Consider the following 13,734-nt stretch of genomic DNA (forward strand, 5'->3'; position numbering starts at 1 on the left):
CTTGATGTGTAAATTCACAGGCTTTGTTAGAGGATTGTGGGCTTACCTTTCATTGCAGATAAATGTTTATGCTTCCTAGTTTTGTTTCATGTATCTTAATCTGGTCAGATAATTACTCAGTATTATTTTTGATAGTTATCTTTTGTATGATATTAAACTATTTCATTTGAACCAATACGATGGCCTTCGTGCTTCAGGAAAGACAAACAAGCCTCCCAAATGTATATTTGTCATGAAAGAGCTTAGACTGGTTCATTGTTTTGATGATAAATCACTAGGGAGTCCAGCAAGCTCTATCTTGTCAGAATGGACATGGCAGAAGTTTGTTTGCTTTGGCTTGAGTGCAAAGCATGAAGGCTGCAGCATTGCTGACTTAGCTGCATTAGCATAAGTTTGAAGGATTTGAAAAGCAATCATAGTCCTAACTTTACTTTTGAATATTTTTTATACTGAATAGTGTTGTTTCATGTGGTCTTTATGGCTATTACCTTAGTTTTTCTGTCTGTACATGGTCCTTTTTTGAACAATTACTTTTTTTCCTGCCCTCATTCTTGCCGTCCTAATTGGAGAACAGGCTAGATTTAGAATATCAGGAATTTCATATATTTCTCATGAAACCTTTGCATTGAATATTAGTATTGACCAATGATATTACAACTTACTAAATGCTAAAGCCAGTTCATTTAGAATACCACTGGGTTCACATCAAGGCCTCACTTCCAGTGCTTACATTAAAAATCAATAGGAAAGTGTTATGGGTCAGGGTTGTTGGATGTTCTGACTCTTGTTTATGGAATGCATGAGGATTAACTACAGTTCTTGTGTTGTGATTGGTTGTAAGCATTATTACATTTTTCTTTGTTTTTTTTTTATTGAAAAGAAAATGTATTGAATGAACAACTACTACCCAGCCTTGTTTTCTTTGTATGCCAGCAAAATATAACTTTGTATAGTAATCTCTTGTAAAATCAAAATATGATAAATAGATGAATACAAAGGGAGAACAATCTTTGAATTCTGTAATTTGCAAAATTACTAACTGTGATGTCATGATTTAATACATCAGTCTACCAGCTAACAGACAAATTTCTGAATACAACAGCCTTGGCATGGATGATATTTAAATGCAGTGCACAATTAGCACACAAAGCACCATGATTAGTTCATTCATCATGTTTGATTATATTTTTACCAAGCACAAATGCTCAAATTCAGATAAATTAGATTCAAAATACCCTATTTACCATCAAACATGCTTCTTTACAATGTGACAAGTGATCACAAAGCCCTATCTTATCATTTAGGAATATCACTACAAATCATGACTGAAAGGGATTTGTTGACTGAATTAATCATTTGATTTTTTTAGATAATGGGGGAGGATGCTATATGAATGCAGACTGCATGGTCAAAATGTGTAAAGATATAATTGTCATATAGACCTAAAGGAGGGCCATATAGATTGGGGAATTGAGTTTCCAAAAAGATGTTAATGAATAGATTTATAGATACTTCAAGAAGGAAGACAGGAGTATTATTTTTGACTTGTAGATTATTTATTATTTAGGTTTTATTGTTGGTAATATGGAAATGTTTATAATTTATCATAGGATTGATAGAAGATACATTATTTTCAGGAGCATTATGTAATGGAAAAATCTTTAAATATTAAGATAAAAGCAATATAAATTTACATCACTATTATATCAACAATTGCAGTACAAATACAAATGCTAGGACAGTGTAGTTGATATATTTGAAGTACAGTTATACAGAGAATCTGTTGATATACCCATTGTTGTAAATATTACTGTTATATTATTGAAACAAAAAAATGTTAATGATTTATAGGTATGCTGTTTTTGTTTTGAGTTTTCCTTCCATGTGGCTTAGTATGTCAAGGCAGGTTTCAGAATGTTTTAATGGTTGTATAATTATTTGATGATAAAGAGCAAAAGAGGAGCATAGAATACAGATGATCATTGGCCCACAAAAGGTAGTACAGCATAGACCTAGAGCATAGACATCTCCAGGTCTGGTTCCCATAGTTCCCCAGATAATGTGCTTAGGCCTGGCCAAAAGGTATATAAACCCTCACTTGGATTATCCCTTTAACTAATTTGTCATATATGTAAGAATTTACTTGTATTATGCAATTTGTTTATTATATTCTTGTGAAGGTGCTTTTTTTTTACTTTTTGATAAAGTTGTTTTTTGTGGAGGTGTTAGAAGTTCATATATTTTTAATAATGCAAACAGAAAGAAAATGTAGTGGGAGATGTAGCAATTATTGATGCTACTTCTGCATACTGAAATGGGACTTGTATATCCTTGTGCTATAAGTATCATCATGTTGTTTCCTTTATGTTGTTTATTATTCTTTATGGGGACAGTAGTGGAACTCTTGACCACACCCCAAGGGGATTCTTAAATATTCCTTTGGGCAATAGTTTAGGAAGGTACAAATGGTAACAAGGGTGTTTACAGATATAAAATCAAAATGTAGGATATGTATGGAAGGATACAAAAAGATACCAAACTATACTGCAATATTATAGATGAAATGAGAACACATATGTATTCAACATACCTCCATAACCTATCTAGTAGTCATCATGAGGCAATAAACATTCATATGCAGTAAGAATGATCCTAGGTAACTGAGTAAGCAGCAAGATCTCTGGTAAATAATAATGGATGATCAGGGGTCTAGCTTGCCTTATGTATTATCACATTGTTGGCTCATTGCCAATTGAATAAAGCCCCTTGGTGGTTGACTGATGCACGGTTATGAAGAAATCTATATCTTTGGTCTTCTAAAGAGTCTAATCCTAAGTAGGCCCTAGTTTTCCATTCTTCTGGTTGTTTGCTTGTTTTTTAGTCTTGATATTTTTCTTATACTTTTCTGTTAATAAAAGTCGTACTCTATGAGGTAACATCAATCTTTTAGATATGACTTTGCTATCACTAGATATGAATCTTCTCATAGTTATCTCATGAGATATAGCAAGCTTTGACCAGTTGACAGTGGGGACATGCACCATCCATTATGTTGATGTTGTTTTCTTTCTTTTGCTTCTTTTTTTCTTCTTTTTTCTCCCCACATAGATGGTTTTGCTTGTGCCTAGTCACTAAATTACCAATTAGTAGGCCTTTCCCTGAATTTTTTTCTATTACTATTATTATTTTTAATAATGTTGTCTTTATTATCATTATCATTGTTATTATTATTATGAATATAATGATAATAATTATATTATTATTATTATTATTAGTGTTGTTATTGTTATTATTGTTATTGTTACGACTATTATTAACATTATAATAATAGTAATATCATTGGTTTATGATAACATCATGAACATCAGTAGAGATATTAACAAACTATTGAACAATTATTTTGGTTTGTCCATGCATATCTGGTTACATTGATCCCAGAATGCCACACACTGCTTTGGTGTGGAGCATATCAGGGCTCTGGAACAAATGTGTCTGTTTCTTATGCATAATCATATAGTTTCTATTCATGAACCCCAGAGTTGCCACAGATGTTTTTATGTTTTCTGTGTGTGTTAAATTTAAGGTTTACATTTTGAAGTATTTGTTTGCTTTGAAAATTGGCATATGTCTATATGAACGGTGTAGTTGAAATTGAATCATGGCTTTTCATTTGTCAGGCCTAAAACCCATTAGTCATATAGGCTCCCAGAATTCAAGGACAATGTGCTACTTTGGAGTTGGCCAGTGTACTGATTATTCTATAGATATATGTTGTTTCTATGAAAAAAAATGGTCCAAATGACTGTTGGCCAGAACTAATGAAAAGACAAAGACAGATAAAGTCAGATAGAAAACCTTCAAGATGTGATTTAGTAAAAGTTATGCCATGATATTAGTTTGAATGTGTCTTTTGCAGGGAAGCACAGATTTCCAGATTGAAGCTAAGATTATTATAGACCTTGGTTGAGTCAGAAATGTCAAGTAATTCTTACTGTTTATCTTTATATTGGGTTCTGTTAGGGGACTATGCAAGGTTTGCAATTGCAAAAGTCTTAAGATAGATCAGAACTAAGTAATTGATCCTTATTTTCTGAGGTGGTTATTATTACATATATGTCTTCTTCAAATGCTATAATGTTGAATATAATCTTAATTTTTTACAGCTATATAGTGCCATCTCAGAAATTGTGCAGAACAGACAGAAACAGTGGTCAGAGTCAAATAAGTCATAACAAAACACACTGGAAAATTAGATTTGTCATTCCTGATAATGTGGCCATGGTAATGTAAAAATCATTATGGTTAATTAAGTTGTAGTAGAATATATGGTACATATGTCACATTGTACCTGTGCATCTTGTAAGTTCAGGTCTACAGCTCTCTTATTCTAGATGTCATCCTTTTGTGATGGTCACATTTAATGAGGATGACTTTTGTCATAGAACACCCTTTTACATCAAACAGCTGCCCATAGTTCCCACTTTACGGCTGTGTTCAGTAGAAAGCAATAAGATTAAGCTTACAGTCCCTCTCTGATACCTGTGTCTCACTCAAAAAGGGCAAAGAAATGGCTCAGAATTATCCCTACAAGTTTTCAACTATATATGACAACATTGTTATTTTGTGTACTTATTTTGTGTTATTTTGTGTACTTATATGCACAAATGAATGCCACATGACATTTTGTAATCTATGCTCCTTAGTGTTTTGTTTATTGCACTATATGTTACCTTTAAGTTTAGTAAATACCTTGTTATTTTTAGACTTTTGATAAGCGATGAATATTAACCCATTGCAGACTGGGGGCCTAACGACCTAACTGGTCATCAGGATGGGTGGTCTACAACACTAGCGGCACCGGCTAAAAAGTAGAAGGACAGAGAAAGTGTTTTCTGCGCCCTCTGGGTAGTGCAGACTAGCCCAAACAATATTTTTTTTCCATAAATCCATCTTAAAACGTGGTTTAGGCTGACTTTGGAACCCTGTATCTCTCTGTAGCTAGCTCCATTACAGCCATAATATTTGTGTGTGCATTTCAACTGTGAGCAGATCCTGATATCACTTCATGTACATATTGACACCCGTCTTTTAGGCCTAATTGGTGCCATCATGTATATCATGATACCTGTACACAATGGGATAAGAATTAATTCCATTGGATTTCTAAATATTTCATTGAATAGAAAGTCCCTAAGCTTTAAAGAAACAAGAAATACAGGAGGCAATCACAGATGGAATGAAACAGATTACCAAGTGTCAGATACCATGAATCTAATTATAAACCACTGATAGTTTACCTAATTTTTCATGACCAGTTCCCCCTTTTCACTTTAACATAAGTGAAAATTAGTAATGGTAGTTATAATCATCAGTAACAAAAATTATACTTTATGTTGTAGCTGTACCATTCCTTTAGGCCAAAATTAGGCATGCATGGTACCTCAGTATAGATCTAAGTATTGTTTAGTTTGCAGGGTGAAAGCCGTTGTTAGACATTTCAATTTGGCAAATGCTCATTATTGATATCATGGAATATTTAGTTTCTCATAGTTTGTAGACCCCCTCCCCCCACCCCATCCCTCACACACACATAATAAAGCATACTCAGATTAATCAATCTTTCCATGATTTAATTAACCTTAATTAAATGAAATTCTTCTTTTGCAGAGCCCAACATGTATGGACTGCAAGGAAAAGTTTGATTTTTTAAAACGAAGGGTAAGCAAAATTATTTATCTCTTGTTGTTTGTTGTGAATTATCAATTTCCTCTAAGTATATATTTTTTCTTTCTTTCTTTTTTCTTTTTTGTAGTAGTAGTAGTAGTAGCAGTTGTAAATTACAATAATCCTCTGCCTAACATCCATTCACATATTGTCAGTCCATATATACATCCCTGTTATTCAATCCATTCTAGTATATTTTGCATCTCATGGGTGTTTATATCATGGGCCATTAGCCATGCCTCCCAAATACTACAAAACCAGTGCTATTTAGTTAATGCAAGTACATTTCAGTATCCATTATAACAGTATAACTAATTTGCTCAATTTCTTATTTCTCAGAACAAATGGCAGAGGCAAAGTCCAGGATACCTGTATAGATATATCTTGCCTTATTCTTATACTTCTTTTTTTACTCATTGCATATATTTTCTTTATCCATTAGCTCTTTATTCAGTAGCAATCTCATATGAAATTATTAACATTGCAAAATTGCTCTTTGGTATACAGAACATCTGGTCTACATTTGTTAAATCTGGAGTGCTCCCATATAGGACAGATGCTGTAATGGCATACTAAACTGTCATCTAAGAACCTTCTAGCATCACTGTCGGAGGTGTGGGCGGATCTGCTGTGCTTCCTGTTGTGAGACGCGACTAGCCCTCCCAAGGATGTGCTTCCTGGACCCAGTGAGAATGTGTTCCCCTTGTGCAGAGACCACCTTGAAGGAGAACCTGTTTTATAACAAGGACCTGAAAACACTCATCACAGGTGGGGATTGTTATACCTGTTGACTTGGTTGAAGGTGTTGTTTTAACTTATTGGTAAATGGAGGTTATACAGTTTTCTTTTGCATTTCTGCAGGAGCCATTTTAAGTCAGAGTGCACAGGATCAGTTTGACTTGGAATCATGCTTGGTGCAGTGCAGATTGTCTCCTGATCATCGATATTTGATACTGTCTGGATCACAAGTCGATAATCTAACACCCTTGTCCATACCAATGCATAGGGTGACAGGACTCCATGTTGCCAATAGATTCCAGGTAAAAGTCCTTATTATTATATATGTGTGTGTGTGTGTGTGTGCGTGCATGTGCGTGTGTGCACGTGTGCATGCGTGTGTGTGTTTATATTTATGTAAATATGTGGATGATATTTTTATACTCAAGAGGCAAATATGATAAAGAAAAGAAACAAGCAGTTGGAATGTATAGTTCAACTTGTTCCCTATAATGAGTAAGTGTGATAAAAATTGATATCTTTACTCTATAGGATTCAGCAGGCAACTTTAAGGTAACGGGGGTAACGGTTCAGTACACCCTGGCTGGAGAAGATGAGGATGAGGTCTCGATTGCAGCTCCTCCTGATGCTTCACCCTCTGCCTATGATTTCCTAACAGCACTAGAGAAGGCTGTCTTCATGATGCAGGAGGCCCGCGCTGTCATCGGCATAGCAGAGTGAGTGACAAGGGAAAGGGGCAAAAGTCCCCTCCCAAGATGGGAGGGGATGAAAGGGTAAAAATAACAGTTATACTGGAGATTGTAGAGTTGGTTGACTAGCTTGATTCCAGATGTTTTTTTATGTTTTGGGTTGGCGGGAAAGATGCTGTAATTGCCAGTATGTCAAGTTTTTTGCATGGTGGTAGAGAGTTGTTGTAATTTTCAAGCAGCTGCAATAACTTGGAAATATATACCGGTTTTACAGATTTGTAAGAAGTGTCAGAATAGAGTGATCCACCATTTATATTTAGTACATACATCTTTTCCTAGTATGTGAGTATCATGTATATAACCCCTACAAAAAGAAAAAAAAAACATTGTTCTGTGATTAAAGGGTAGATTAGGTTTATGTAACTTCTGTAAGTTTTTATTGGTGCTTTATCCTTTCACTGTACAATGTCTGTAAGGGATGTGTATTTGCTTATATATTATGGCTCGTTTCATGTTTTATCTTGTATAGCTCATACAGATTTTGTAATATATATTTTGTCATTGAGAATATATTCTTGTTATTCTTATATGTTTGTGATACTTTCATTGCCTTCAAGTTGGATACAAAGGGTTCATGAAACACACATGTGTTGTTAGTAAAGGAAGGAGAAACATATTATATCCATGATGAAGTCTGGACTGATTTTATACCACAGTGTTCTAAGTGAACTGGCTTCCTTCTAAAAAATAGAGAATGGTAATTTTCCTCTTTATTCTTTTTATATGAAATACAGTTTCCTCCACTTCTAAGTTCAACACCCAGCGTTGCCATCTGTTTTGATTCTTGTATTAGAAACACATGCCAATACAAGTAGAGACATATTTTTCAGATATATGAATACACGTCGGCAGCACTGAGTGATGTACTTGAAAGTGGAGGGGACTGTAATTTGCTTTATATAAATAATGTTCCTGATCGCCAAAAAATTTGTAAATGCCATATCTGTGTCAAGGATTTAACATAGCATTGATTGCCATAGAAGGTGATAGAAAAATAAAATTCTTAGGTTTGTATTTTCTTATATCACAAGTAGTCAGCAGTGTCATCCATTAGACAATAGAATGTGGTAAATATTTCTTGATGATGCTATAGTTTGGAACATGATGTGAAAACTTCATGTAAATATTTATTACGTGTGATATTCACCAAGCTATAGGTTGAACATTAGAGTAATGACACGATATCTCCAAGGTGAACATATATTACACCACCTTATTGCTCATTAGTTTCATAGAATTTGATAACTAACATTTCATAGTATTATCTGACTACAAAGAAACTGAGAAAGACAGATTTATACATTATTCCAAAGATTGCAAGACCAGTCATCTACACAGGAAGTTTTTATCCAGTTTTTCAAACAGTATATTTCTAACATGATATGGTGATTCTAAAAGAAAACTTTATTACTGCCATGAAAATGTGGCTATCAAAATTATTGAATATGAATTGTATCTGCAAGCTTTAAGAAATGCAGTTAATGTGAATTTTCATATTTAAAAAATAAAGTTTTTTTTTATAAAGTATTTAGTAAAAAGAAATATGCTATTGCAAGAGATAGTTGATATAGCATTTGTAATTTTACATGAGTGTGACAAAGAATGATAAAATCTATAAAGAATGCTGGGAAACAAGATAATTGGAGTAGAAAATTTATATAAAGATGTTGTGATGGTTTGAGGCTGTCTTTTGTGTGTATTTATAGACAATCATGGTTATTTTTTAATGTAGCAGCTAGAGAAAGAAATATGGTTGGTGATGGTCAGGATATATTGCTAACTCCAGTGGGAGTATTGAATGGAACTTGGACAGGATTTGTTTGGAATTTCTTATGGAATTGCAGATTCTAATCCTTTCTGTAATTTGCATGATTATTTGGCATTGTTTCATGTTAGGTGTCATCAATCTTCCTGTTGCATGTTATCTTTAATAATTGTCAAGCAGTTATGATGTTTTTTGCAGTTAGATACACATCATTACTTCAAGATTTCACTTGCAGAGGGAGCCACATTACAGCGCTGTCCTCAGTTGATTCCTTTAACATCAAATATGAGAAGAGGCCATTGGAAATATATTCATATTGTTTCTGCATTGGAGAATGTTGTAGCTGTCTGTTTATTATTAAGCTTCAATGTTGTCATGTTTGTGTGTTGCATGCTGTCCTACCAGTATTCCTATTAATGTCTTGCCTCCATCACCATGACTGCCTTTGATTATAGCCAGAGGTAGTTTGAAAGGGATCAAAACCTGATCTTTGAAACTGTTGATATTACCTATGAATCTCTATGTATAGTATTTTTTTAGCCTCTCTACCTTCATTCTTTTAGATACAGTCTTCTTGATTATAGTTTGTTAACCATATTCACTACATTTTTATTTACTTTCTTTTCCATTGTTTTCAACAAGGATAGAGTAATATGTGTAACATAAGGCAGCATTGCCTGTTACAGTAGCACACCGTGGAATGATACCAATTTTGTACTTTTGTATGGTGTGTATAGTGGATATTGTCTTTTTGAAATATATATGAGAAGGGAGAGAAACTGATTAATTCACTTTTGAAAATAGAAATGAATTTCATACTTCAGACAATGTTTACTGTGTTTGCATATATTTCTACATAGGTACACTGTATGTCCTTCATGAATGCAAGTGCATGTTTGAGACATTGTACAGATGTTGTTTACAAGTTAGTGCCTGAAATTTTAAAAATAATGTAATTATTTTCAAGCAGAAATTGAAAAAGATTGCCATTGAAAATATCAAATTATTAGAATTAAATATTTTAGTTATGAAGCAAGCCATACTAAGCATTGCACAGTAAGCTTTATCCCAAATTTGCCATGGAATTGTGCCTAACTAGAATTTAATATTCACTCATATTTATATCTTATGTCTGAACTAATTGAACCAGCTAGTTCTCAGTGTCTCTTTGCAAGTGACAAGAAAATACTGCCAAGCTGATGGATCTTGCCAAAAATATTAAAATTAGACTTTTTTGCGTTGGATGTCTAAAAGTTGAATGATAGTATTAACCCTTTAGCAACGGATGGCATGATTTGCTGCAAAGGCAGAGTCTGTCATAGATGCGGATGACACCATGCTAGACAATGTAAACTAGCCATCCTACTGCACAAATATTTATTTAATACCAAGACCAACGGGTTAAGCAGGGATCAAGGCAGACAGTGCCATATCATAGTAAAGGAAAACTATATTGTGCATTTTAGAAATGACATAACAATTTCTTCACAGATAAATTCTGTAGAACTCCTATGAGAATATGCATATGATGTAAAACATGTGTTTTGAGGGAGACATCATTTCATGATGGGACGTCATCCAGCACTAATGGGTTAACAGAACAGAACGAAGAAAGTTCTGCACTAGTCTTGGTAAATTTCAAGACTAGAGAAGATAATGAAGATAATATTGAATAAATCAATGATAAAAATAGTAATAACAAAATTTTTTTTTTTTAGAAAAAAATGTAATCATGGTGTTAAATGTGCCTATGCTGAAAAATAATACTTTTATCTGACATGGCTAAAACTGAGAAGACTTTTTGCTTTAATTTATGGCCATAGGATAAAAAGTACATATGAAATGCACAAATATTGCTATATTATGAAGAGGATTATTTATTTATTTGAGCAAAAAGAAAATACCAATCATAGAAAGTTCCCGATAAACGTATGTATATAGAATACATAAGCTGAAGATCTATGATGTGTATGCCAAAAAGAATGAAGATTTGTTTGATAGTTGCATGTTTGCAATTAAAGGTTGGTACTTAGGGACCTTGTAGAACCTTCTAGAAATAAGTTTGCTATATATTTCCCAATTTATTTTAGTTATCGGGCAAATTCAGTCTTCTTTTTCATCCTCATTATGACCATCTTCCTTCCCTAATTTTTCTTCCACTCCATCATCTACTGTTCACTTCTTTTTGCTCCTTCTCCTCCAACTCATTCTTCTCAGTCTTCTCTTTTTCCTCCTCCCTCTTCTCTTTCTTTTTCTTCTTCTCCTCCTCACCCTCACCCTCTTCCTCCATCTCTTCTTCTACTTCTTCTTTTTTCTCCTCTTCTTCCTCATCTTCTTTCTCTTCTTCCTCTTCCTCCTTACTACTGTTATTATTATTATTAATATTATTGTTATTATTATTATTAATATTATTCTCCTCTAGCTCCTCCTCCTTCCTTCACTTTCTTTCTTTTTTACATAGTGGAGCTAAAGCTTTTAGTTAGGTGCCAAATTTATTTAAACTGCCTAACTGCTTAAAAGATGTGCCCCCCCCCCAAAAAAAAAAATGGCTTTTAATTTTCTTATATATATTCCTCGTACTTCTCCACCTTGTCTTCCAATTTCTGCTACTACTTCCATTATTTATACAAATACTACAACTGTTACTCCTGGTACCATTATCAGTACTATTCAGTGGCAGACACTTGGAGGTTGGGGCAGCAGTAATTCCAAGTGCTGGGTTGAATTTTTTTTAAAGACCAAATTGCATTGTACGTGAAACAGAAATAAGTAGGTACATGATTTTGAATAGCATGGTCCCCTAGGTTTTTTTGTGGATGCTGTATCCTCAGATCTACACGCTATTAATTGAAGCCAAAGTATCTCGTCTAGTGTTTGTCCCTACTATTGCTGCTACTACAATTACTGTTGCTTGCTTTTCTTAATCCTTAACAATCCTGTTACTGTTGGTATTAATATTACATTAGCCACTGGTAGAACTACTGTTACTTGTACTACAATTACTGCCACATATTTTTTGTTTCTTTAGGACACTGCTAAGTACTTAGAATGAGCTTTAAGTGGGTTGAGATAAAGATGGTGAGTAGATGAATGAGGGATTTATGTAGCAGCTCTGCACAGCCATACTGAATTGGGAAATCTGTCAGTTTTATTTCTAAGTTTGTCGGTATTTCTAAAATTTAGAACTATTTCTCAGTTTACAGTCTGTTTTGTTGTTTACAGGTGATGGAAACTGGTAGATAGAGAGAATTTATGTATTATATGTTACTAAGGAAGTGTTATCATATATTGATGCTCTTATGTTTGTATTTTGTATGGGACTCTTGATTGTCTGTAGGTTTTCACTCTTGTTATTTCAGATTTTTATCAGCTGAAACTTAAAACAGTCAGAAATAGAGGGAAAAAAAAAAGAAAACCTTTTTAAGACAGAACCAGGATACTAGATGTTCAGTTGATGCCAGGAGTGCATGTTTGCGTGAAATGTCCACCATTGGTTTATTTTATTAGTTTATTAATTTTTTTTACACACAGATGTCTCCACAAGTGCTTAGTCACCAAGGAGTCAATTCCTAGGCCATCCTTGAATTTTTGTTATTTTTGTATTTATTTCCATTACAATTCATTTGACAACAGAAATTTAAAAGTTCCCCAAAATACAAGGCATGGAGTAAACATGTTACGTCAGGTAGATCTAGCATTAGGCTCATTTGTGATGAAGGACATGTGGAGCTATCTGTTTGCAAAGAAAATTAATGAAGCAAAACCACAGTGGGCTGTGCATGTTCACAATATTAGTGGGTTAAAGATCAGTCTTGTGCATGCTTTGTTAAGCCACATTTTGAAAGAGAAGAAAATGGTATATGGTTACAAGTTTAGCAATTTTGCTATCATGTAGCTTGAGATCATCATAAATGTATTCCAGAATTTGTCATTTTGTACCAAGTACAAAGATACCTTTACCTAGATGAATTGAAAATGCAAGGGGTTGAAATAGTTCACTTGGCCAAAGAAAACTGTAACTGCATGCTGTGACTGAGAAGGCCTGATATTAATGCATATGTGAAGATTTGTATTTTGAGCACCATCAAAGGAAAGATGACACAAGAGAGTATCTGTGGGTTAGTGTGTGTATATGTGTATATATATATATGATCATATTGTTGCCAATAATTTTAGAATCTACAAGATGATAGGGAAGGGCTGATGAGTCATCATTGCAGTTTTACCTTTCTGTTAAGAGTTATGAAGATACACATTTCAATATAAATCATGATAATGATGAAAAACAGACTGTTGTGTGTGTGTCTTCCCTGGGATTTGTTACCATGAAGAAAATTCTCAGCTGTGAAATAGTGTTAGTTTCTTTCTTTATATTTTATATTTTCTTCTTGTGTAAAGTCAAGCCAGTTAAGTAAATTTTCAAGTCACTTTTACATGTATTGTAGCATTAAGTCCTATTAAAACATACTTTTCCAGCTACTTTATATAAATTTGGGAACAAGAATTTGACCCAAAACTGCTGTGCCTTTCTGTATTTGTAGGTGGATTGGCTCTGGTTGTTATTCTGTGCTGTTATAATTTTGTAAAGAAGAGGAAATAGTTGATTTTTGTAATACAAAGTTTGTAAACTAAATATATATTCTTGTAACTTCAGATAAGCTCAGAACAGCTCTATGGTAACCAGGCTATTTGATAGTTAACATAGTCAGTTATAGAATTGGAAAATATTACTCTTAAATACATTCTCAAAAATCTTGG

General features: G+C 33.6%; 1 protein-coding gene across 1 annotated transcript in view; it reads left to right on the forward strand.

Annotated features, from left to right (window-relative positions):
• The window catches only part of LOC122256831 (zinc finger FYVE domain-containing protein 21), a 14,400-nt gene extending 666 nt beyond the window's left edge, over positions 1 to 13,734 (forward strand). The window contains exons 2-5 of the mRNA XM_043021783.2: positions 5,668 to 5,718; positions 6,324 to 6,492; positions 6,586 to 6,764; positions 6,994 to 13,734. Of these exons, the coding sequence (XP_042877717.1) occupies positions 5,668 to 5,718; positions 6,324 to 6,492; positions 6,586 to 6,764; positions 6,994 to 7,182 (588 nt within the window). The 3' untranslated portion in view covers positions 7,183 to 13,734. The remainder of the gene's footprint in view (positions 1 to 5,667; positions 5,719 to 6,323; positions 6,493 to 6,585; positions 6,765 to 6,993) is intronic.

This window comes from Penaeus japonicus, unplaced genomic scaffold (genome assembly GCF_977035675.1).
Source record: "Penaeus japonicus unplaced genomic scaffold, GWHDUDI00000001_assembly GWHDUDI00000001, whole genome shotgun sequence".
NCBI classification, from domain to species: Eukaryota; Metazoa; Arthropoda; class Malacostraca; order Decapoda; family Penaeidae; genus Penaeus; species Penaeus japonicus.